We start from the raw sequence: 26,556 nt of genomic DNA on the forward strand, positions 1-26,556 counted from the left end.
GCCCAGCTGTGACCAGTGTTCTCATAATCATCGATCCTCAGAACCTCAGGGTTGGAAGGGTATCCAGAGCATGAATCCTTCTAGAACATGTGTGCTGATTGACCATCCAATCAGTAAACCCCTAATAAAGATAATCATGCTTCTCAGTGCATCCTGTTCCATCTTTGATAAGATTGACTGTCAACAAGTTCCCCCTTACACTGCCCAGAAATCTGTTCTCTCTTAATTCTACCAGTGATCCTAGGTTTTTTGTCCCTTGTGACCACTGAAAACTAGTCTAATTCCTCTTCCAAATATTTGAAGACAGCAGACTAAACATCCAGTGTTTGTTCAAATGCTCCTCTCTGATGCTGTCACCTGGTTGATCCTATCAAGACGTGTGATAGCGCACTTGTCCATCTACTGTAGGACGTCACGAAACATTCACTGTGCTGACGTGGAATTCCAACATCCCCAGCACATAAGCCTTCGCAAATGGGTTAGCAGTTTTATCACGTAGAAAAAAATAGATCAATTGAGAAACCTTTAAAAGCATTAGTGAAGGGACACTGAAAAATTTGTTTTAATTTTAGATAAGCATTAAAACTATAATGACTTCATTGTTGTTTATCTTTAGCTACTGACTTGTAAAGGAGTCTTTGCAGCGGAGACTGAGTTCAATTATCACTCTGCAGTAAGACTTGCTGGGAGGCTAGGGAAGTGGAATTCAGTGCAAGTTGGTATCACTACAGCATAATCACTCAGGGATATGTGCACTTTCACAGACATTAATTCATCCTGTTGCAGTTTTAACATTTTTTGAGATATGTTTCTTGGGCTGAGCATTGATGGAGAGCATCATTCCATTGTGTTAGAGTAGTTTTTAGGACTGTGAATGATAATTTCAAAGCTCTAACTTATCTAACAGTTGCATGTTCCTTTTTGCCAGTGCAGGTGCTTGACTAAAGATTATGAGAAGCGTCCAACAGTGTCAGATCTTTTACAGCATAAATTCATTACTCAAATTGAAGGCAAAGATGTGATGTTGCAAAAACAACTCACGGAATTCATTGATATTCATCAGTGCACGGGAGGCACAGGAAAGGCCAGGTAATCAAATCATATCTTGACTCCAAAAGTCCAAAGATCATCTGAAGAGTTGGGCAGTTAGATGATGCGGTGGTTGTTAAGGTGAGTGAGGAACTCGCTGGTTTAATTATTTAAATTTCGTACTTGTGATTTGGAGATAAGGTGGTATTTGCATGAAAAGTGAATGTCACATGATGAGTTGCAGCCTGGTGTAGGTAAAATTACTGGCAGCGTGTTTTAAACAACTTCATCGGAACAGAGAATGTAAACTTCGATAGGTGACTAGTATTGGCTTATATTTTCTTGTGTTTTCTGCTCTTCTGTGGAATAAGATATGTTAAATTTGGGATTTAAAAAGGAATGTCACATTTGAAATACTTTTTGACGCTATGATTTTTTTGATATCATTTTTCCCTGTTTGAATTATATTCAGAAGTAACTTTTAATATTTTTATTCACGCTTCCTATTTTGGTTTTTAATGCACTACTATGTGTAGCTTTTATAATATTGAATTTTTTTACTTTTTATAGATAGTATATAAGTTCATTTTATGAAATTTAGGAGATACATAGAAGTGTACAACCTAAAACCATTTATAACATTTTGATCTATAACTTTCTAGTATCTCATGAATGGAAATACATTTAAAAACAAAATTGGAAGACGTGTCCTGAAACCTGCCTTCTTTCACTGAATAACAAATATCTATGTCTATAAATATCCTTCTACCACAAAATTTTTAATTGCTATACAACATTCTCTTGCATGACTTATTCAATGATTGATTTAAATAATCCCCTATGATTAGACACTTAGGTTGTTATTTATTGTTTTTATTCTAATAAGTCACACTGTAAGGAAGAGTTGTACACAAATCTCTTCTCATTTCCTTAAGATAAATTCCTGTAGATGGTACTGTTAAGTTGAAAAATAGTCTTTTGTAATTTAAATTTATTCTTGAGAATCCTATTAATTTCATCTCAGGAGCATATATCACTATTTAGGGAGTTGGGAGAAGTGGGTAGAAAACAAGGCACGACCCAAAAGGCAGTTATATTTGAATTCCTATTGCAGTTTAACATATTTAATTCCTATTTCTTTAATGCCTACTTTGCCCAGAACATTATGTTAGGACTTTATATTATGCCATGTGGTTTTACAACAACTCCGAGGGAAATGTTTTATGATCCCAATTTTCACAGCTGAGAAGAACTGAGGTTTGCAGAGGCCAGTTAACTTGTACGAAGCTTCACAGGTGATGAATGACTTAGCAGGGATTCAAATCCTAATCCCAGAGACAAAGCTTTATTCACACGAGTGTCAATGGCCAATGATTGTGGACAGTCTTGGGAGGTAACAGTCCCTGCCTAAGTGAGTTTACAGTCTTGCTGGAGAGACCTTCAGTGGGGAAGAATTTAAGTTGTGAGTGGAATAGAGTGCCAAAAAGAAGGAAGCAGGCATGCCGTTTATAGTGGGGAGGTAGTTGTGGGTTCATCCATGCCCATCTTTGTATCTTTGTGTGGATACAGTTCCACAGTCTGCCATCCTTCCCAAAGCAAATGGACAAACAGCAAGCAAACAAACAAAACAGAGACTGAGGTGGACCCATATTATATGGGGTGTTCAATGTCAACAGCTCTGAAGGATCTAAGATTTTCTCCCACTTGCAAGCTAACAGGGTGACCTGCCCATTTCATAAATGCTGGCAGAAGATACAAGACTCCTGGATCAGAGACAGAGGACTTTCCTACTCACAGTTAAGCCCACAGCGTGAGTTTTATGTTCATGTCAGTTGTCCTTGCCCCATAAGTCCTCGGGGTGACCTGGAATGGCCTTGGTAGATGCTGTGTACACAGTGGGTTTGCCTCACAGTTTGGGAACCTTAAGCTTGGGAAACTCTAATCTTTTAAAGGGATTGCTAGTATATCTCCCTAAACTTTGCCCTGGAGCAGACGTTTTCTTTACTATTCTGGACAGCAAACAAAATTTCCATATATTCTGGAGGGAGACATTTTCTTTCACTTCCAAGGCTGTTTGTATAACAAACATAGCAAATATAGTCTAGAACAAAAGCTAATACAAGACATGAAGAAATGTGAGAGACTCTTGGAGAATTGCCTCCCAGCATTCAAACATTATAAGAATGGTTGAACTATACAATATTCAGACTGAAAGCCTGGTGCTCTAAGTTCTAGTGATTAAAAAAAAAATTATTGAAAACTACTGTTTTCTGCATCCCAGTGTTCATAGCAGCATTATTCACAATAGCCAAGACATGGAAACAGCCTAAATGTCCATCAACAGATGACTGGATAAAGAAGTGGTGGTATATTTATACAATGGAATACTACTCAGCCATAAAAACTGACAACATAGCGCCATTTGCAGCAACATGGATGCTCCTGGAGAATGTCATTCTAAGTGAAGTAAGCCAGAAAGAGAAAGAAAAATACCATATGAGATCACGCATATGTGGAATCTAAAAAAAAACACACAAAGCATAAATACAAAACAGAAATAGACTCACAGACATAGAATACAAACTTGTGGTTGCCAAGGGGCGGAGGGTGGGAAGGGTTAGACTGTGTTTTCAAAATTGTAGAATAGATAAACAAGATGATACTGTATTGCACAGGGAAATATACACAAGATCTTATGGTAGCTCACAGAGAAAAAAGTGTGACAATGAATATATGTATGTTCATGTATAACTGAAAAATTGTGCTCTACACTGGAATTTGACACAACATTGTGAAATGATTATAAATCAATAAAAAATGTTTTAAAAAAAAAGGAAAAAAAAAGAAAACTACTATGTTTTCGACACTGTGTTAAGCTCAGTACTTTTGTTTGAGTCACAAAATATATTCTTCTTTATCCAGTTAAGAATTTAGAATATGCTTTTGATATGAGAACTCATGACTTACTCAGTTAAGGAATTTTTTTCAGTCATTAGTTCTTTAAATATTGATCCTCTTGCATTCTTTTTTATTTTCTGCTCCTGAGAGATGAGTATTGGAATGTTCTAATTTACTTTAAATGTCTCATAATTTCTCTTTTGTGTTGGTCATCAGTTTATGAATCTCTGCTGCATTTGAGATGATTTCTTCATAATTGTTTTCTGATTCACTAATTCTCTGTTAGACTAGATCTAGTCTAGAGTATCCTCTATACTGATTTTTTGTGCTGATATTTCTATCAACACCTGTATTTTTCATTTCTAGAATTTCTCACAGTTTTAGTTTTTAACCATTCTTTCATCATGTCTGACTTTTATATCTGGCCATTCATATCTTGCTAATTTCTTTTTCTTTTTGTGAATGTAATTCTTCCTTTTTTCTCTTGATCTTAGACAATATAACAGTCATTTTTTGATTTGCATTTCAACAAGGTTGTAGTGTCCTAATTAATGAGTTTGTTTGCACAAATGTGGTTTCCGTCTGTGGTTTAGGATTTTAGTTTGTTCTTCCATCTTTAGTAGGTGATGTTTTGTTTTGCTTTTTCTTTCTTTCTGCATTCCATTATCCTGTTTTTGAAGTTTTGCCTTTGCTATAATCTGGCTTCAGGAGCCCCCTAGTCCAAATTGCCCTTCATGACTTTAAGGATATTGAAAATCTAGTCACTCAGCCAGTATGGCGTAGACCCCATGTCTCTGCTCTGTCCTGCCAGCTCAGGTACTTGGCTCTGCAAAAGGAAGAGGGTGCAGAACTTTATCAGTCTTCTCTTCCAGGCAGGGCATACATTCAGCTCCATGCTCCCCACCAAGCCCAGGTCAGGGCCTTCGTTATGAGGGTGTGTTCTGCTTCCTTACCTTCCAGGTACCTTTCTACCTATTTCTAGTCCTGGACTTCACATCATCTATAGTTTCTGCCCTCTTATCCAGTGTGTGTCTCATCTGTTAGGTCCACTCTCATGTTCACTTGTTTTAGAGAATGCCTTTGTCATTTTAATTCTGCTTAAAAATATTGTAAAAAGTATCTTTCACCAGTGTGTATTTGGAGGGGGTGGGAATGAAGCCTGAATCATGACCCCACAGCACTCTTTGCCCACAGATCTATGACTTTATAGGAGGGGGAAGAAAAATGCTCTCAACATTTTCATACTAGCATCAAAGTGTGAGACATACTCTGGGGAAAGAAAAGAGACTGGAATGCTGTCACCACCTTGGGCAAAAGTAGCCCTCTTCAAGATCTTGCAAGATTATTTGATTTGTATCAGTTTCCAGCATTGATAAAACTGATCTAAAATCCGACTGTACTAAATCAACATAGCTGATTCAAAGCTAACATTTGTTTATATGTGATACTAACCTTTGGAATTGGATTGACGTATGTGTTTGGCAAGATAATTTTTTTTTATTCACAATTCAGTTTTAAAGAGGACTGTCCTATAAACTGAATACAAACTGAGTTCTTTAAATGTCTTGATGATGGGGAGGGGTGGCGGTAGAAGGTGGTGTAGAATGGAACAAGAACTTCCTATTTTAAGTCAAGGCCTGAGTTTAACAAACAAGTTGCTCTTATAGTTACTCACCTGTTCTGAAGACTTGCGATGCATGTGAATGCAGTAGCCTTGTCTGTGGCAAAGTCCTCAACTGTGGGATTGCATTTTTCACAGGAGTTAAAATTTAGGATGTTCATGTGCAGGCTGAATCAGTGAAAAACATGAATTATAATGTATTTCAAAAGAAAAGTTTTACTCTTGAATCCAGTATTTTAAGATATTCAATTATCCAATTTAAAGGGAAAAGATAAAAGTCATTTGTAATTGAAATGCACTATTCAGCATCTTGACTGAAAAACAACATAAGCCAACTTGAGAAGGAAAGTAATTTTGTGAAAAATACTGGATGGCTCAGAGATCTGAAAGGAAGGCAAAGAGTAGGAAGCGAAGGAAGCAGGGGCCTCGGACATCCTTCCTCAAGAACTGCCTGCTAAGAGGCCACCACAGATACCCACCCTCAGCCCTGCAACGTTTCCTGCAGCAAAGCAACACTTTGTGGTTTCTTGAAAGTCACAACCACCTCAGAGTATTTATAAACTGATCTGAGCTTTGTGTCACTCCCTTGATGTTCTGAGTTCATTCCAGGACCATTGCTTCCCTAGGCATAGGTCACAGGCCCTGCTGCAGGTGAAAAATGAAGTGAGAAATACTGGGTGCTCCCTCACTTCCGGTTTCTAGACTGAGAGGCAGAGCCCTTCCTCACAGCCATCCCGGAAGGCTATTTTTAGCTGCTGAAGCAATGAATACCCATTATGTGGAATATGCAAACAGGGTCCTAAAATTCTTTTATCTATCTTGAACATTTAACTACAAATATTATTTAAGCAATGATTTGCATATCTTGTAAATAAAGGAAAAACCTAGCCCCATAACTACTTGAATAATAATAAATTCCCAATTAAAATTTCTTTTTGTGACAATGATACTCTAAACATGTTATCTTTTAAAATTTCTTATATACAAAGCAAAATAACTTGATACCCTTAATATGTTAGTGGCAATTGTCTTTGATATGTATAAATTATATTTTGCATGTAATTCTATAGAAGCAAAAAGGAACATTTATAAGAATTTAGTAACTCAAATATAATTATTTCTTGGGCCAAAAATAATGGCTTTTTTTATGGTTCTACTTTAATCATCCCACTCGTCTCAACACATATGGTTCCCAAACCGGGATGTAAGGCATATTTGAGACACAGCTCAAAGGATTAACAAATGAAAGACCAACTAGAAACTTGTCTAGCCATTCCGTGCTAAAAGGGCCTGGTTCAAGCTGTCAATTCTTTATTTTGGTATGGAACTTTATGTAATATAAATTTGCTACAATGGGATTTTGATTTTATACAAAAAAAAAGAAGGAAGGGAGGGAGGGAGGAAGGAAGCAGAATGTCAACAGGAAGTAATACGAAGGTTCTTTCAGTGCCATGCAGTGCATAATCCCATTTTACTTTCTGTTTTCTGGGCAAGGTAATTTTCCTCTAATGGCTGTGACTATGTCATGGCGAGAATTATTCACCCTTTGGAATATTTGCTCCCTGATACATAGGACTTCCGAAATGCTCTCCTGGCTGCTCTCGTAATAACGCCTTTTGATTCCTGTCTCCACTGAGTATTTCAAAGACACTCTAAACTCAACCTGTTCAAAACTGAACTTCTGCAGTCCCACATCACATTAGTTCTTTGTTCCTTTTCTTATTGGTGTCACCACCACTCGCCCTATTATGCCCACCAAGAATCTAGGGATTATTTCGACACAATCTTCTCCTACTTCCTGTTTTCAGTCCATAGCAAGGCTACGTTTCTTACACACCTGCTCATCCCATTACCAATTGTGATATACTTCCTGCTACCATAGAAATTTTGGGTTGAGACAACATTCAGTTGTTGCCATATTAATTGAGGCCATTGGGTAAAGCTCTGAATGAACTGCCATGCAAGGGCCTGACAGCTGAAGCAGCTGTAGGCTCTGTGCCCTGAGTTATCTGTCTTGGACAGACACACCACCAGTGAGGGACATTGATGAGACATTTTCTCCTAGATTTCACACAGATAATTCCCTTTCCTCCTTACTTTGAATAAGACAAGATCCTAAAAATTATCTTCCTTTTTAGTGAAAGGGATAAAAACGAACGTATAAATAACCACTATACAAAGTTGGACGTTTCCATACCATAAAAGGAACACAAATAATGTCCTGTGCGAGGTGTAGAAGAAGCAGAGAGTGGAAGAGATAGGGGGCTTGTCCAGGAAGTAGCCTTGAATCAGCACTGCGGGGGATAAGCAGGACTTAATCATGTGACAGTTAGGGTTACTGTTACACGAACATTATTGCTGGAGGGAACAGCCTGAGCAGAATCAGGAAAGCCAGGAGACAGACTCACAGAAAAAGGCAAGCAATTAATCAAAGTTATATTATAAGGGTGAAAACTCAGAAATAGGATTGGAGAGACACGCAGAAACCAGTCCAGAGAGAGCATTGAAAATCAACTAAGAGTTCTGACCTGTGTCCTTGTTTTGTTTGTTTTATGAGGGGGTGGTAATTTGGTTTGTTCATTTCCTTCTATTTGGAGGAGGTACTGGGGATTGAACCTGGGACCTCACGCATGTCAAGCATGCTCTCTACCACTTGAGCTATACCCTCCCCCCGGACCTGTGTTCTTGACAGCCCCATCGAGGGTGTCCGCCTACGCCACCTGTGTCCTACTGTGCACCATCCTTTTGTTGGTTCTAAAAGGTACACTGTAGATATACCAAGACAGACCACAGCAATCGTTTTGAATGCATTTTGTATTTTCCTAAGATTTCTTCCTAACTTTAAACTACTGTTACTTCTTTCTTTGAAAGTGGTTGAGCCCCATCATGTTTAATTATCAAAGCAGTTAGTGGCTATTGTTTGGATATTTTGAAATGAGGAATCTATTGACATATTATTTCTGTTATGTGAGATGTGTGTGTGTGGTGTGTGTGCACGTGCACATGTGTATGTGTACTTCTAAGTATATTTTATTTTGGAAAATGCTAATCTTATTTTGGTCAAAATAAGAGTGTGAAGGAACTGTCTATGTGAAATCTAGGAGAAAATGTCTTATCAGGGCATGAGCTGGTGGCAGTGTCTGTGCAAGATAGATAATTCAGAGTCAGATGAAACTCTGGGAATATAGTAAGAGGACCCATCTGAGACCAGGAAATTTAGAAAAGAAATGATCACTTCTCCTTCCCCACCTGAAATATTTCCTTATGCCTTTCTTCACTAATCCACCCCCACTCTGGAAAAGGTCCTAAATAAGAGCTAAATAGCTTTTAAACATGGTCTCCAGGAATTTTATAAGGAATAGGGGATTGAATCAGCTCTTCCTGGAAAGGACCATTATGAGTATTTGCTCCTAAGTAGCAATAAATAAAGGAATTCAAATAAACAGGGAGAGGCAGTTTCTAAAATGTACTTAGAAGCTGGAAATAATGCCTAGGAGCAAATTACATGGATGCTTCAAAACAAGACAAGACAAAATAAAACTGAGTAAAGAACCATCACATTCATACCAACCTGCCTTCTGTGTTGACTCAGGTAACTAGAGGAAATTGAGACCCAGAGGGAAAAATGATGAGTTCAGGGTTCTGTCACGTCATGGAGAAGAGCTGGGGTCAGAACCCATTTGTTCTACCACTTGAGTTCTGTTCCTGTCTGTATCATGACACTTTCTTTTTTTCTCTCCAGAGAATAATCATACAGTCATTGCTAGAAGGGAGCTTTTCTCCTGGTTCCTTATTAGAGATCAGAGAAGTGAATCCTGCTGATTCAATAACCAGTTAATAGCCGGCTCTGGGCTAAATAAATTTGTTTTCAGACCAGCTCTTTCACTAGCTTCCATATTTCTCTCTATTATAAGTTTGAACAAAACTTGTTATTTGAAGAATTTTCTTTGGACTTTTTTTGGGCTGCTTCGTATGATTTAGTCATATTGGGCACTTAATTTAAATTTTAACCAATTTCTTTGAGATACAACAATTAAGAGTTTGCATTCCTGAGTAGTATATTCAAGGGGTCAAGAAATCTTTGTTCATGTTTTGCCAAAGACCCTTTTTTTTATTTAACTGAGAAGACAGAGTTTGAAAACAACTAAGTTTGTTTTTTTGGTTTTTTTGTGACTTATTTATTTATTTATTTATTTAAAAACATTTTTTCTTGCGTTATAGTCATTTTACAATGTTGTGTCAAATTCCAGTGTAGAGCACAATTTTTCAGTTGTACATGAACATACATATATTCATTGTCACTTTTTTTTTTTCGCTGTGAGCTACCACAAGATCTTGTATATATTTGCCTGAAAACAATTATGTTTAAATGACAATCTAAGTATGAAATGTTTGGGATATAATCATCCAGGAACTGCATTTTAATGACTACTTGACATGAGTTGATGATCATCAACATAGTGATCTTTTTATTTCTTTTGGAAAGAGTCCCTCATCTCTGTGATGAGTTTAAGGATTTTCATTTGTTTTTACAAGTTATCAGCAGGGGCCAACAAAACTGCATTAATTTCAGAAAAGCCATTAGTATCCTTTTTTTCTGGTAATTACTACTTGAAGTTATACTGCATTCTGAGATGTTGTTTAGCATGTTATTTTGTCTACTCTGTGGTATCAATCACTCAAACCTTAATTTTATTTAGGTCAAAAATGGCAAGTTCTCAGTGGCATGCATCACTGATGAGAATAAGTGGGCCTGTGATGACCAATTTGTCCATCTCTTCCCATATACCCATATTCTGGCCGCCAAGCCACTTGGTTGCTGAACGTATAATGCTTTTAATTCCTCTCTATTTTGACTCATGTAGTGTTCTCTCCTTGAAATCTTCCCTCTTTATTCACTCCTTGAAAATATACTTCAAGGTCAGTCTTCATGATACTGAAGAGCTGGTTCTTTGAAAAGATAAAAAAAAATGACAAAGTTTTAGCTAGACTCAGCAAGAAATAGAGACAGAGTACTCAAATAAATAAAAATCAGAAATAAAAGAGGAGGTAATACAACTGATACCAAAGGAATACAGATGATTATAAGAGACTACTATGAATAATTATATGCCAACAAATTGGACAACCTAAAAGAAATGGGTAAATTCCTAGAAACATACAACCTACCAAGACTGAATCAAGATGAAAAGAAAATCTGAGCAGAGCGATAACTAGTAAGGAGATTGAATCGGTAATCAAAACCTTCAACAAACAAAATCCAGGAACAGATGCCTTCACTGGTGAATTCTGCCAAACATGCAAAGAAGGATTAATACCAATCCTTCTCAAACTCTTCCAAAAAATAGAAGAGGAGTGAACTCTTCCAAAACTCATTTTATGAGACCAGAATTACCCTGATACCAAAACCAGAAAAGGGTGTCACAAGAAAAGAAAGTTTCAGGCCAATATTCCTGAAGAACATAGATGAAGAAATCCTCAACAAAATATTAGCAAACCAATTTCAACATTACTTGATCATATACTGTGATCATATGGGAATTATTCAAAAGATTCAGGGATCATTCAGTATCTGCCAGTGAATTGATTTGATACACCACATTAACAAAATGAGGGGTAAAATCATGTGATCATCTCAATAGATGCAGTAAAGAATTTAACAAAATTCAACATCCATCTATGATAAAAACTCTCAACAAAGAGGGTATAGAGGGAACATAACTTACTATAATAAAGGCCACATATGACAAGCCCACAGCTAACATCATACTAAATGGTGAAAAGCTGAAAACTTTTCCTCTAAGATAAGGAATAAGGCAAGAATGCCCACTCTCACCACCTGTGTTCAACATAGTATTGGAAGTCTGAGCCACAACAGTTAAGCAAGAAAAAGAAATAAAGGACATCCAAATTGGAAAGGAAGATGTAAAACTGTCACTAATTGCAAATGACGTGATATTATATAGAAAACACTAAACACTCCATCAAAAAAAAAAACTGTTAGAACTAATAAACGAATTCAATAAAGTTGCAAGATACAAAATCAATAAACAAAAGTATGTTGCATTTCTATACACTAATAGTGAGTTATCAGAAAGAGAAAATAAGAAAACAATCCCATTTACAGTTGCAGTAAAAAGAATAAAATAAATTTAACCAAGGAAGTGAAAGATCTGTATATTGAAAGCTACAAGACAATAATGAAAGAAATCGAAGAAGACACAAATAAATGGAAAGACATTCCATATTCATAGATTGGAAGAATCAATATTGTTAAAATATTCATACTACCCAAAGCTACATATAGATTCAATACAGTCTCTATCAAAATTCCAATGGTAGTTTTCCCAGAAATAGAACAGAAATTCTAAACTTTGTATGGAACCATAAAAGACTCCAAATTGCCAAGGCAATCTTGAGAAAAAAGGATAAAACATCCATTAGAATGGCAATTATTAAAAACACTAAAAATTACAAATGTTGGCAAGGATGTGGAGGAAAGGGAACCCTTATGCACCATTGGTGGGAATGTCAATTGGTGTAGCCACTGTGGAAACAGTATGGAGGTTCCTCAGAAAATTAAAAATAGAACTAACATATGACCAGCAATTCCACTTCTGGGTGATTATCCAAAGAAAATGAAAACACTAATTCAAAAATGTGTATGCAGCCCCTTGTTCATTGTAGCATTATTTACAGTAGCCAAGATATGGAAACAACCTAAGTGTCAGCTGGTGGATAAATGGATAAAGAATATTGAGCCATAAAAAAGGAATGAAATCTTACCATTTGTGACAACATGGAAGGACCTGGAGTGTATTGTGCTTAGTGAAATAAGTCAGACTGAGAAAGACAAATGTTACATGTGGAATCATACATATATGTGTAAGATATACACATGTAATAAAAGTAAGCTTATGGATACAGAGAATAAATTGATGGTTGCCAGAAGTGGCAGGTAGAGGATGGGAGAAATGGATGAACTGTTTTTGTTTTTAGTTTAAATAAGTTGAATTAAAAAACTAAAACTAAAAAACAATATTTTCTTACTCTAAAAAGAAATCTCCAAAAGTCTCAAGGATGTGTTTACATTTTCTTTCTTCTATGGTCACACAGTACTTTATTCGTACTTAAAAGTCAGAAAGACCTTGAATCAAGTCCTCATCCTTCCAGGTACATATCCTGCCATGTCCTAGTTTGACTTTGGGCAAGTTATGGAACCTCTTTGAGACCCCGTTGAACTTTGTTTATGACAAGGGGGCACTAATGATACCTACCCCGTAGAGTTGTGAGAATAAATGAAATAACACCTAAAAAGCATGAAGCACTTTATGGATTGTTATATACGTCTGTATTTTGTGAATCACAATCATCTTTGTATGTCATAATGCTGAGTCCAGAACTTTGCATGTAGTAAGCGCTCAGTAAATATATATTATCTTAAATTGAAGAGTTTGTTTTAAGATTTAGAATAGGGAGTCCTCATCTGTCTTTATATAGTCAATAGACACAAGTAATAGTACAATCAACTATTACTTAACTACGAAAAAAATTGGATAAGCAAGTAACGTAAAAGCTTTTTCTTGAGAGAAGGGTTTTAAACATTTTTTTTCTAGAGAAACTTTTTTTTTTTCAATAGTTCTCCTGCTGGGTCAGTGGTAGAAGCAAAGAGGACTTAGAAAAAAATGATAAAATTACGGTAACATCTTGTTTGCTCCTAAAACCGTCTCTGTGAAGTTGCATGATGTGGACCACGGCCCTTCTTTTAGGTGCAGTGAGCTAGTGCAGAACTAGACCTGGCCGGACTCTCAGTTTCATCTCTGTGCAGTTTCTTGAAATTTAGTTATTCAATCAGCAAAATAACCCAACCGATAGCCGGGAATGGTGGGAGGGTAAATTTTATGTTTCAGAGGTGTTTTACTAGTGGATGTTACAGGTTAAATGGATTTGGTTTTGCCATTATCCCAGATCTTTTTTAACCAGCACATATGGTTCTACAACTTAGAAGGCAGTGCTGACTGTTGCAAGAGAATATTATATTTTATTTTCGAAGCGCCTTCTTAAGGGCCTCAAACTGTCACTATCACTCTGGTTTTAGCAGCGGAGCTAACAGCATTATGCGTGTGCTCCCACTGCAGTTTTGTCTTTGCCTGCTTTAGTCCACTTTGCCTGCTTTGAGTCACGTTTCTCAGATAGCAGTGGATTGAGCTTTAAAACATGCTTTGGTTTCCTCTGTTTCTGAATTCTTTTGAAGGAATAATGAATATTAGCTCATTTGTAAACTGTGACCTTCATTTTTTGTAAAAGTGACCCTTACCGATAATTAAAAAATCCAATCAATGCATAAACATATAAAGAAGCTTTAGAAATTCATCCAAAAACACAGCACTAAGGAAAAGAAAACAGCATAAACGTTTGATGAACACAATTCCAGATTAATTTTTCAGTGTGTGTGTGTGTGTGTGTATAAAAGAGAGAGAAAAATCCTTACAAATATAGAATTATCTTATACCTACTATGTTTATTGATGTAATTCTAAATTTACATACATTTGTAAAAAAAGCAATTCAGATGGACCCCACATACCCATTACTCCAATTTTCATTTAATGGTTATATTTTTCCAAAACTATATAAATGTTATTTTAAGTGAGCATTTTCCTCAAATTCAACAAAAGAGAAAGAAACTAAAGTGAAAATGGAGATATTGTTGGAGTTCAGATAAATGTTTATCTTGCTTCACCTCAGGAGTTTGGGTCTTTTGCTAAAGTTTAAAAGATTAGATTCATTTTGATTCAATTCTAGGCAGTATCTACTACCTTCTCACTCTGAAGGATGAAACTAGTGGTTCCACTTCCCCACCTCTCCATCTCCACCTCCTGTATCGTCACACTATCCTTTTGCAATGCTGAGGGTTAACATTTGTAGTCTTTCTTGAATCATCATCTTTTTTCTGTATTTAAGTTGATTCGGTACTCACCACAAGTCTTTTGGTTTTTTTTTTTTACTGTACTCTCTCCTGAGCTCTTCACTTATTCTCTTGGGTAGCTACATTGCCTCATCTCATGGTTATTTCCAGAAAGCCTCAAACCCTAAATTCTTGTCTGCTTGAGTCTAAAGCTCGGTTTAGTTAGATAAAGTGTACTAAGGTTGACATTATTTTCCCTTGAAATGTCACATACATTGTCCCACTGTCTCTTTGGCAGCGTGTGTTGCTGTTGGAAGAACCAAGGCAGTGAGATCCCTCCTTTTGTTCATGAGTGGCTTTTCCTGCAGGGTGTCCCTAAGGTTTTCAGCAGTTTCTCCCTGCTGTGTCTTCATGTCAGCCCTCCTGTCTCAATCTTGCCTGTACCCTGCAGCGTGCTGGAGCCACCTCCCGCTGGCTCCTGAGAGCCAACCAGGTCTTTGTTTGTGTTCTGTGTGCTGCAACCACACACTCACCACATCTGTGGGCTCCGTCATGGATGCGCTGCATATTCTGCTGCCTTTCTCTCATGATTATCCTCCTCTTCTTTTCTGGATTCACCTGCCTCAATTTTTATCCATTTCTGTTGCCTTCTTATCTCTTCATTGACGTTTGTACCTTCTCTTGAAGACCTTTCTCTTTTCATGAGACCTCGTGTGAGAAATGTCTGTGAGGGATGGGGAACTTTTTGTCTGAACTTTTCCCATGATTCCTTCATGTGGTGTGTGCTCTTCATCTGCCTTTTGTCTATAATCCTTAACTCTCCTTCTTCCTTTTTTAAAATTATAAGTGTGTAGTGATGAATCTCTTCTCAAGTGACACTGGGAACAGCTGTGTTCTAGCAAAAAAAAAGTGAGAATGATGGAAGAATGATTTAGGAGGACTTTCATTGGAATTAGGTTGATTCTCTTGAACAGCCTCTCACCAAATCTGTATTTTCTTTCCCTTGGCACATCTCCCCTCAGTTCTGAACCTTGAAGAGGTCCGTGTACCCGGCCACTAGGTGGTACAAGCCCGGGTAGCACCATTCCTGTCGTGTTCTCTGTGGCTCCAGGCAAAACCCCGCAATGAGAGTCTCTCTCTATCCCAGTGTGGCAGCTGCTACTGTCTCTTCTTTTCGTCCTGCCACCCTTTGGCCAGTGGCCACCCCTTGGCTGGAAGAGTAGGTAACTGGCCCATCGTCTTCTCCAGGGCTCAGCGCCTTGCTCTTTTGCATGTCGACCTGGGTCTCATCAGGTGACCCTTTCCCACTTCCCGCATGGCCCACCCATGCCCCCGGAACTGACCCCTCCAAGCACTGGCTCATCACATAGAGGCTGGGCACTTTCTTCTTTTTTTTAAGTCTCTGTAGTTACTGATTGAGGTCTAAAGAATTATGTGTTGGTTCTCAGCTTCCTCTCTCATTTTTGTATTTGACAGTTATGCTTTATAGATTGTGGTTTGGGACTGTGGCCATGTCTGTTTCTCATAAAAGAAGGAGACGTTTCTCTACTTTCTATTCTTTTTTGTTGTTTATAATGAGTCTTAAGGGAAGGAAACAATCACATGACTCTGTGACCTTTAACATGAAGTAATTCTCACCCACTTTCTCAGCAAAATAGGACAGGGTGTGATGGATTGGAGACATCACAGTTTTTTGACAAGTCTTGTGTGAGAGCTGGAGTCTGTGTTGCCTGCCCTTGAATCTGGCATTTTCTGTGACTTTGGTTAGTAGATGATAGCAGAAGTAATGCTGTGACAGTTTTGGGCCCAGGCCTGCTGAGGAATGGTAAGCAATGGCCAGCCTGGCCAGCAAGGGCTCCACGTGCTGAGGGAGCAACATGGGTTCCCAAAAGTGACCAACGAGGTGTCAGTCATCAATACGCGGCTGAGCAAAAACTCACAGTGGTGTCCGGCTGAAGCAGATCTGTCCAGGAGCACTGGTGAGACCTACTTATGGGGATTTTCTGAGGTCACAAGAGTCCTACATTAGCATGTGAAGGCGATGAGCAAGAAAATTTGGATTCCTGGCATACTGTTGAGTTCTGCAGTGCCTCACAAGAGACAGGACACTGACTATAGATGATGATACTGATTTTTTGGCAGCAAATTGAGATGCACAGATTGAATGGAGGGCAGATCAACAATTTTTCCCCAAGTGCTTTCACATTTTTAGTACTCTAAATCCATTTTTATCATCATGTCAAAGGCCTTAGTAATATGTATATTGAGAGTAACTTCCTAGAAAAATTTGCTTAAGATAGCTAAATGTTTTAACCATCTTTTTGCTGAGGAAGAGGAGAGAAATATTTTTTAAGATAGTATCAAGTTTAGAGCAGAATATTTCAGCCTTTGAGTAGAATTCAAAATGACATGCCCCCATTCTTTACTTTTAGGCATGGAAAGCTTTATCTCTGTTCAGCTACCCTAATCTTGTTTGCTTCCCCATTTAGTTTTGTAATCTCTGCAAAAAAAAAAAAAAAAGTGCTGTATTTAACAGAATTTTTAGTTTGGGAAGATTATGATTCACTTTGAAGTTAGAGTTTTATACATTTATATAAATACAGCTGGGTTTTTTTTTTAAATGAAAAATCTGATGTCACAATCCCCAGTGTTTTATCAAAAAGAAGGAAAGAAAAGGAAATAAATAAAAAGCTAACTATGGCAATTCCAGTCTTGGGAATAGAAATTGAAATAGAATCCTATGATTTCATGGTTGATTCTTATATAGATTTAACTATACCACAAGATCCCCTCAAAAAATATATATGTCTATTAAATACATATATAATATATAAGTCAATATTTAATATGTAAATATACAAAATACAAATATATATAAAATGTATAAAATACATGTGTATAATGTGTGTGTGTGTGTATATATATATATATATATATATATAATATGTATATATATAAACATTATCTGGGCATCCCAGCCTAAAATATGGGTGTTGTTCCCTGTCCATAGATGAAAATGTAATTCCCCTGTACTTATTTAAATATGGTGGAGAGTGGTAATGAATTCTGTTTGGGTCATGTTAAATTTGATATGTCAATTAAACATGAAAGCACAGTTATCGAGTAGACAGTTGGCCATAGGAGCCTGGACTTCAGGGAAGAAGCCCATGTTGGAGATAGTCAGTCGAGTCACTTGCCGTGACAGGTGTTAATGCCGTGACACTGGCTGGCTCACTGACTATGAGGGTTTAGGAATTTAGCAGAGGGAGAGGAGCCAGCACAGGTGATTGCAGGACTGTGGTCCTCTAGGGAGGGAGAGCAGGGGAATGTGGTCTGTGTTGAACCACATAAACCAAGTGTTTCAAGGAGAGAATAATCATCTCTGCCAAATAGTGCTGAAAATTTGAAAAAAAAAATGAAGCGATGTTAAATTTGGACACACCAAGTTCTTCAATGACCTTGGCAAGAGTCACCCTTAGCAGGGTGGGATGGAGGGAAGCCCCAGCTGGGAGAAGTTAAGGAGAGAGGAGAAGTGAGGAGGAAGAGATAAGGAGTAAAAACTACTCTTTCAAGAAGCTCAGCTGTAAAAGGAGAAGAAATGGGGCAGTAGCTGGAAGGCATGGAGGTTCTACAGGGAGCTTGTTAAAGATGGGAGATGCTAGAGCGTGTTTGTACGCTGACAGAGGGAGAAGCTGGTGCCGCCGATGAGAGGTGGGGCATCACAGCAGTGAGTCCTGGAGAAAGCGAGTGTACAGGTAGCCTTTGCCCCGGGCGGGGAAATCTACCCCTCGTCACTAGAGAGGAGGCTGAGATAAGCTGACACAAAGATGAAATCCTGTCGACTTGTTTAAAAATGCTGTGCATGTATAAAAGAATAGAAGGAAATACCAAAATGTCAACAGTGGTTATCTCTTAGTGATGCAGTTATGGGTGATTTTTTTTTCTTATACCTCTTGGTATTTTTCAGGTTTTTTAAGAAAAGAAAGTATATTATTTTTATGCTTATAAAAAATTAATGTAGTAAAGATAATCACACTTGCTCCATGATCCTTCGTGCTGTTATTCCTTGAAAAGTCAGACTATGTGAAACTCCTCAGCTGTGTTTGTTCTTAATGAGATCGTTTTTCTGCACTGATGTTTGTCCTACAGATCCTTCAAGTGGCGCTGGTAACTGCACTTTGAGGGAACGTGCTTCTCCAGCAAGAGCCTGCTCACATAAACTGTCTCTTCTCTGCTCTCTTCCTTGGCTCTAATTGAAGGGTGAGGAGAGGAAAGCTGTTAGGAACTCTTGGCAGAAGGAGGATAACCATCAAATATTCTTGCAAACACAGTTGTCAGTTTCATTTCAACATCTCAAACCAGGTCACTCTAAAATAAGAGCACAGAGAAGTCACATTCACAGCAGAAACAGACAAGATTTCTCAGCGGGAACATTTTTCTTCAGCCTCCAGATAATTGTGTGGAAAGAGGAAGGGCTCTGTAAATGAAAAGGGCAATCAGAAGTGTAGTGGAGCTGGATGACAATGATGTCTCTCACTCCCCTCATCGCAAGAGCTGATCTGCTGATCCGGCCGGCCAGGCTGATGTGTGCGTCGGTCCCCACCATCGTTTCAAAACTGCACACTTGACCAAAGGGGTCCAACTGTAGATAGATAAAACTAGTCTTCAGAGCACACCAGTGAGAACCTCTGGTCCACTGATACTACCAGTTGTGACTTTGTTAGTGGAATTTAAAGATGGATAAGGAAACTAAAACAAAACCATTGATTGGATTTTTGTTTAACAAAGGATTTCTTTACCACCCCAGAGGCTCCTGAATCACCTTAGAAAATAGAGCTTGATATTTACAAGAGAATATTTAACCAAAGTAAAAGCAACTAAAGCTGTTGCATTATAATAATACAACTGAATAGTAAGGCTAAGACTTTAACATGGAGCCACAATAGTCGTTTCTTTTTTCAGGGTGTAGAACTGAAATACAAGTGAAGCTATGATAACCACCCCCTAGGGTATTGGTGACCTTTGATAACACAGAAAGAAAATATTTGCAGTCTGAAACTATGTCTCTCCAGCATCACAGAGTAAATGAAAAATAGAGTCTGGTTAACAAGCTGTACTTTTCACAAGAGGACAGGAATCTTATTGGAAGGATTCCGACTTTTCCTTTCCCAAGTCTTACAGAAATTAAATATGTAATAAAGTAACAAGAATGGAAATTAATTCTATAAAATGAAGGCAAAAGAAAAATGTTAAAAGTGTAAAGTAATCTCGAAACACATATAGGTGTATACACATATATATGTATTTTTTTTTTCCATTGAGCATTTCAATTGTTTATAATGAGAATAAAAAATAAAATAAGTTTCCTTGGTCCCACAGTAGATGAACATTTAGTAACTTTAAAATATTCATTCCTTTTTCCCAGGAAATATATTTTGAGAACCTACTATTTGCAAGACTCTAGTCTAGGAGTATGGGGTGTATCAATCAACAGATTTTAAAAAAGGAAATAACTCTGTTCTCGTATCAATGAGAAGAGCTAGGGAAATTTTAGTAAATTTGTAAACAGTGTAATAGGCAGTGATGCACGCTAAAGGAAAAATAGAGCGAGGTCAGTTGGAGGGAGAGTCAGTGGGATTGGTGGGGATGAGAATCGCAGCATTAAAGAGAGTGGTGGCTCAGACCTCACAAGGGAGGGAGGTACAGTAGCCTATGGTTCTCTGGGCAGAGGGAAGTCAGCACGAGCCTCTGAGGCAGGAGTGCGCGTGGCGGGGAGGAGTGAGCAGGGGAAGGGTGTTAGAAGATGAGGTCAGAAACAGTGGGGTAGGGACGGGGTCAGGTTTCATGGGACCTTTCTCTGAATGACACGGGGACATTGGACATTCCTGATCAGAGAGTGACATATCTGACTTATGTTGTAAAAAGATCATTCTCACTATTTGCAATCATCCAAGTAAGAAACAGTAGGGCTTAGATCAGGGGAGTAGCCGTGTAGGTTTGACCCTAGAAGTAGACATTGAACTTTGTATGAAATACCCTCTCTGTTTAGGAGCTAGAAGGAGAGCAGACTACTGTTCAGAGATAAGAAATGCCTGTATTTTTTAACCAGTGTATCAAGTCAGCAGTCCCAGGCAAATTTTCTAAACTGTTCTTACATATGTTCTGCGCTTTTATGACATATGATTTGTGCATTGTGGTGAGAGATGAGAAAGGTGGTAGATCAGATAGTTTTGGTGCCCAAACTGACTTCTGATTAAAAGGCTTAGCAGAAAGGGTGGGATGCGAACTAACAGGGAAGGACATAGAATCGGTCACACTAAGAAATACTGCTCTTTGTACACCCACTGGCTGGGTAGGGCTCAGTGTTGCAATTCAAGCCACCAAATGTATTTTTACATCTTCATATCCTTGATGCCAGGCATAGAAAGATGAGTAACGCTTGGTTTCTGCCCACAAGTTTATCCTGGTCTGTCAAGACTGAGGAACATACATGATGCAATGTGAAAGCATTCCTCCTTGTGATGCATTCTCGCCGGAAAGTCCTGCAGTGACTTCACGGAGAAGGTGTTATTTGCACAGAGAGCCTGACTTTGTACAATAAGTACAGTTTTGCCAGACATGGAAGGAAAATCATTCCAGGCAGAGAAAACAAAACGAACAAAGCACAGACTCTTAAAAATGCTTGCCCTGTTGGGGACTGTTCTGTACAGATATGACGGGTGGTGGTGTGGAAAGCTTGAGACAGACTCTGAAAGTCCACGAATTCCATGCCAAGGAATTTTTAAGTCATACTGTCGAAGTTTTTAATCATCACAATAACAAAATATTTTGTAAGTTTTTTGAGGCTAGTACCAAAAGCGTCATGGAGGATGAATTCATAGGAGGGAAAGAGTGAGGGTACCAGCCAGCCAAGACTTGACCTGTCACCCTGGGCTTCACCATCTGCTCCTTGTCATTCTCCAGGAACAGTCTTTGGATGCCAAATAGTCCCATAAAAGCAGATAAAAAATTCAGGGCTCTTCACTTAAATACATAATTGGATTTCCTTCTCTAGTTTCTTAAAGATCATGTATTGTATGAGTTTCTTTGGAGGTAGGGGGATCCATACAATAATACTTGTTGAGATCAGCAAAGGTGGACACTAACTGTGTGTAAATCCTGTGCCAGAAATTGTGGGAGATATACATTCACTCATTCATTCAACTAATACTTATTGAGGACCTATTATGTTCTAAATCATCTCCTTGTTGCTAGATATAACAGGAAACTAAACACATACAGTCTTGTGTATCTTGGAGCTTACACTGTAGTAAAGGATTCAAATACTAACTAAATTATCCATACAAATAACTATATAATTGTAAATTTTTAGAAATGTTATAAAAATTATTAGGGAAGAATCTAAGACTTATAAATAGGAGTAAACACTGTTCCTGTGATTAGATACGAGTCCTTAATCAGATGTGTTTTTTGCAAATATTTTCTCCCAGTCTGTGACTTCACTTTTTATACAGTGTCTTTCACAGAGCAGAAGCTTTTCATTTTAATGAAGTCTACCTTATCACTTTTTTCTTTCATGGATGATGCTTTGGGTGTTGCATTTATATACTCATTTCCACACCCAAGATTATCTAGATTTTCTCCTACACTTCTAAGAGTTTTATAGTTTTGCATTTTACACTTAGACGTATGACCCATTTTGAGTTAACTTTTGTGAAAAGTGCAAGGTTTGTGTCTAGATCCTTTTTCTTCCCCCTGCATGTGGCTGTCCAGCTGTTCTAGGGATAAGATATCGCTATCTTGAGTAACTTTACAGTCTAGTAAAAGGAATAAGACCCTTATGCAAATGATTGACTGAAATGACTTAACTAAGATATTTGTCCAGAGAAATGTAAAGAATGACGCTGAGGGTTTAAAACAGGTGGCATTTGAGGTAGACTGTGAAAAGTGAACAAAGTTCCATCACACAGATGGGGCTGAAGAGAAAAAGGAAAAATCTTACATATTTTAAAAACATCACTCTGAAAGCAAAGGTGGCAGCAGGGAGGTGGCTGTGGCATGAGGTTTAATAGGGGGCAGGTGCCGGTGCGGAGAGATATTTGGTTCTAGATGCAATCTGATGACAGAGCTGGTGGGTCTGTGTGTCGTCTGCAGGAGGGATACAAGAGGAAAAGAAGAGCCAGGGGTCACGCCAAGATTTTTTGCCTGAACAGTCAGAAGAACGGCGTCCCCAGTGGCTGAGATGAGGACCGTGGACAGGAGTGGGTTTGGGGCTGGGGTTTTCAGGAGCCTGGTTCAGGATGTGTTAAGTCTGCCACCTCGACTTCCAAGTGCAGTATCGAGTGAGCAGCTGAATGCTTAAGTCTGGATATCAGCAGAGTTGTCAGCTCATAAGTGGTATTTAAAGCTATGAAATCAGGAAGTAAATCTTGGTAGAGAAGAAAATAGCTCTATGGACTGAAGCTCAGGAGATTCCAAAATGTGCCAGTGGAAAGATAAGGAGGAACCTTAAAAAAAGATACTCAGATGGAGATGCCAGTGAGGTAAGGAAGAGAAGGGCCCAGGACGCCAAGACTCATGTGTTTATGAAGCATTTGCCCAAAACTAGTGGTTACCAGTGGGGAGAGAGAAGGGGGAAAGGGCAAGATAGGGGTGGGGGTTAAGATTATAGAATAAATAAGCTACAAAGATATATGGTACATCACAGGGAACACAGACAATATTTTATAAATTTAAGTGGAGTATAATCTATAAAAATTTTGATTCACTATGTACTTGAAACTAATATAATATTGTAAATCAACTATATTTTAATAAAGAATTTTTTTAAAAGCCTTTGTCCAATGTCGCCAGGAGGTTAAGGAAAATGAGGACTTGGAATTGACCATGGAATTCAGCAATGTGTTGGTCGTTACTGTCCTGAACAGTAGCTGTTTCCGTGGCGCGTGGAGATGACAGCCTAATTGAAATGGGTTTTCTTAATAAGCGCAGTAAAATTGAAGAGATGAGGCACAGATAATGCACTTGAGGATTTTTGCTGTAAATCAAGGAAGCAGCAGCAAACTCAAGGCCTGGTGGTTGGTTGGTTCTGAGGAGGATGCTGTTAACAGCTGAGAGGGGAAAATGAGTGATGTAGACATGAAAGAGGAACCAGCAGGAGTGATGTCCTTGAATAAGTGAGAGGAGAGAGAACCTAGTGCCCAGAGCAGGGGTCCAGCCCTAGATGGAGGTGAGGACCATTATCAGTAGTGACTCAATTCTCTAAACAACGAGAACCCATTGAAGTTTGGTGAGTAAATGGTATGATCCTTATTATTCGTCGTAATCTGTGTATTCCTTCCCCTTTTACCAGTGGACAAATTCAAGTGCTTAACAGTCTGTCCAAAAATAAATACTGAAAATACACTTCTGCTCAAAATAAAATGGATGATGATTTCATGTCCAGGAAAGTTGAAACAAACCCCTGTGTTTACCTCAGCAACTTCTCCAGACGTGATGTCAGATCAGGATCTCTGCACTGCTATTGAAATTGCTGAAATGTTTCACTTTGAAAATAAACTTCCTAGTGCCTGAAATCAATTTTCTACGCACATTTTTTGAGAGTCCACAATGTGCTTTATTTTGTGTTCCTCTTAAATTCTGCTGAATGCTAGTTTTTCAGATTATCTTTCCTTGACCATCAGTGGCCTACCACCACCTCAGACAAAACTGGAAATCTAGTGAATGAAAATCTGACTCACCATTTTATAACAGATTAAAATATACATCAGAATTTAGAGGAAGCTTTAAAGAATATAGACAGAGGATAGTTCTTGATGGAAATAATGAACTCTCTTGATTATCCATGAAGTAAGCTTGACATGTTGCATTTCCCCAGTGAAGAGAAGAAAACAGATCAAATACATGAGGCTGTTTGCTGGTAAATTGTTACTGTTGACTTTAGTTAATCAGCTTCATAGAATTTTTCAGTCTCTTCTGTATCTGTATTTTACTTCTGCTATGATCAATAATAAGTTCTCAAATCAGAAAGGGTCTTCTTTCTGTATTGCTCCTCAGACATGAACGTCTTTACACCAAGAAAAGTAACTTCAGCAAATCTCTAATTTCCAGCCTGAAGGATGTAGATGATTTAGCAACCCTGGAGGTTTTGGATGAGGTAAGAAACTCAGTTTAATTAAACTTAAACATTCTCTCTCTATTCTTTTTTTAATTCACGAAAGTGGTACGAGCAGGAGATTCTTGGCCTCTCTTGGCTTCCCAATCATCTCTCCTGTCTTCATTTTTAATACGTGTAACACACATTTCCAGATCTCTCCAACCTGCTGTCAACTTTTTCTTCTTTTTTTTTTTTTTGATACTCACAAAGGTGCAAGTTCACACAAGATGAGTTGCTTAGAGCACAGGCCCCCTCTTCCCCTCAGTTCTCTCCATGAGTCTCAAAGGGATGATTTACTACAGTCAGAAAACAGTTTACCTTTAGGGGAAGGGTATAACTCAGTGGTAGAGTGTGTGCCTAGTGTGCAAGGTCCTGGGTTCGATCCCCAGTACCTCCATCAGAATAATTAATTAGTTAATTTAATTAACAAACAAACCTAATTACCCCCCATTTTTTTTAAATAGACTACTTAAAAAAACAGAAAAAAGAAAAAACAAAGAAAACAATTTGTCTCCTACACCATCTGGCTTGCCCCCTCCTTTTCCTCTCCTGTTCCACACTCAGTGGCAGGACCGAGAGCCTCTGAGATACCTCAAGAACCTGGCTGTCACTATGGTCAATGCTCCCCCTCATGGGATCACACAGCCCACCTTTTAGGGAATGACCTCAGAAATATTTCAGACATCTCTTGTGAAGGTACAAGTCCAGGCCAGTAAATTGTAGTCTCAGCCTCTTTCTACTCATCTCCTTTTATTTCAGATAATCACATCATTGGAGACATAAATAGCTCCTTTTCAGTAAAAGGTCGGGATCACTATCCTGCCTGACCCACAGAATTTTACTTTTTAATACTTCTGATACATGCCTGAGCATTTTGCTTAAACATGCAACTAATCAGGAGGCATTTTCTGCACCAGAAGTAGTCATTTGGTAAATGGAGGGTTGCATGAACAACTCAAGTACTTCCTCAGAATAATCTCTCTTGAGAACATCAAACATCTTGTATCAAATAGTGTTTGCAAGTCAGAGATTGCCAACACCTTTATGAATCTTTGTGTATCAGATTCTCCAATCATGTGAAACCTTAGGCTTGTGGATTATAAAGAAGGCTTTGCTAATCACATTGATGACCTTTGTCTTAAACATTGGGTTGGTTTGTTTCTATGGTGTGTGTTTGATTTTTTGACCTAAGAACTTTTGCTCTTGTGTCACGAACTATGAATGATGGTTTCTGGCATTATTAATGTTGATTCCTTTGGACTCATATGACTTATCACCTATGGAAGTTACTTCTCTGTACTTTTCACTCTGCCTCAAAGCCAAATACTTCAGCAAAGGGCCAAGACAATCCACAGAACCAGTGAATAACCTTGATTTGGAATATAATCATGTTCACCTTATCTTCCCTTCCCTTTTCTAGTGTTCTTTCTCTTTACTTCATCTACTGCATTTACTTAGCTCCTTGAAAGCATTGTGTGGATGTATTCCCTGTAACACACAACATGTCCTGCAATGACACCCCTCTATGGTTCTCGAAAGAGAAGAAAATAACCCATCAAGGGTAGTTGCTGACCCACTGCTACTCTTCTTACTACCTATTTCTTTCTGATCTTTGCTCCACATTCCAGATGTTTTGTTTATTATCGTTTGCTTTTAAAGTTATAATTGACCATCAGTGATTTTTGAGAAAAGTAAATTGTTTTTATTTTATTACAGAATACAGTCTCAGAGCAACTTGAGAAGTGTTACTCCAGAGATCAGATTTATATCTATGTGGGAGACATACTCATTGCTCTTAACCCTTTTCAGAGTCTGTGTCTTTATTCTGCAGAGGTATGTGGTGTGGCTTGTGTTTTCTCACTTTGTACAAATAATTATCCTATTCAGATATTTAAATTAATTTAAATTATGCGAAAGAAAATTTGGTCCAATACCTTGAATAAAG

At 38.1% G+C, this 26,556-nt stretch overlaps 1 protein-coding gene across 1 annotated transcript in view; it reads left to right on the top strand.

Annotated features, from left to right (window-relative positions):
• The window catches only part of MYO3A (myosin IIIA), a 184,574-nt gene that overhangs the window by 54,673 nt on the left and 103,345 nt on the right, over positions 1–26,556 (top strand). Inside the window, exons 9-11 of the mRNA XM_072954981.1 lie at positions 934–1,089; positions 24,512–24,611; positions 26,328–26,444. Of these exons, the coding sequence (XP_072811082.1) occupies positions 934–1,089; positions 24,512–24,611; positions 26,328–26,444 (373 nt within the window). The remainder of the gene's footprint in view (positions 1–933; positions 1,090–24,511; positions 24,612–26,327; positions 26,445–26,556) is intronic.

The sequence above is a fragment of the Vicugna pacos genome, chromosome 35 (genome assembly GCF_048564905.1).
Source record: "Vicugna pacos chromosome 35, VicPac4, whole genome shotgun sequence".
NCBI classification, from domain to species: domain Eukaryota; kingdom Metazoa; phylum Chordata; class Mammalia; order Artiodactyla; family Camelidae; genus Vicugna; species Vicugna pacos.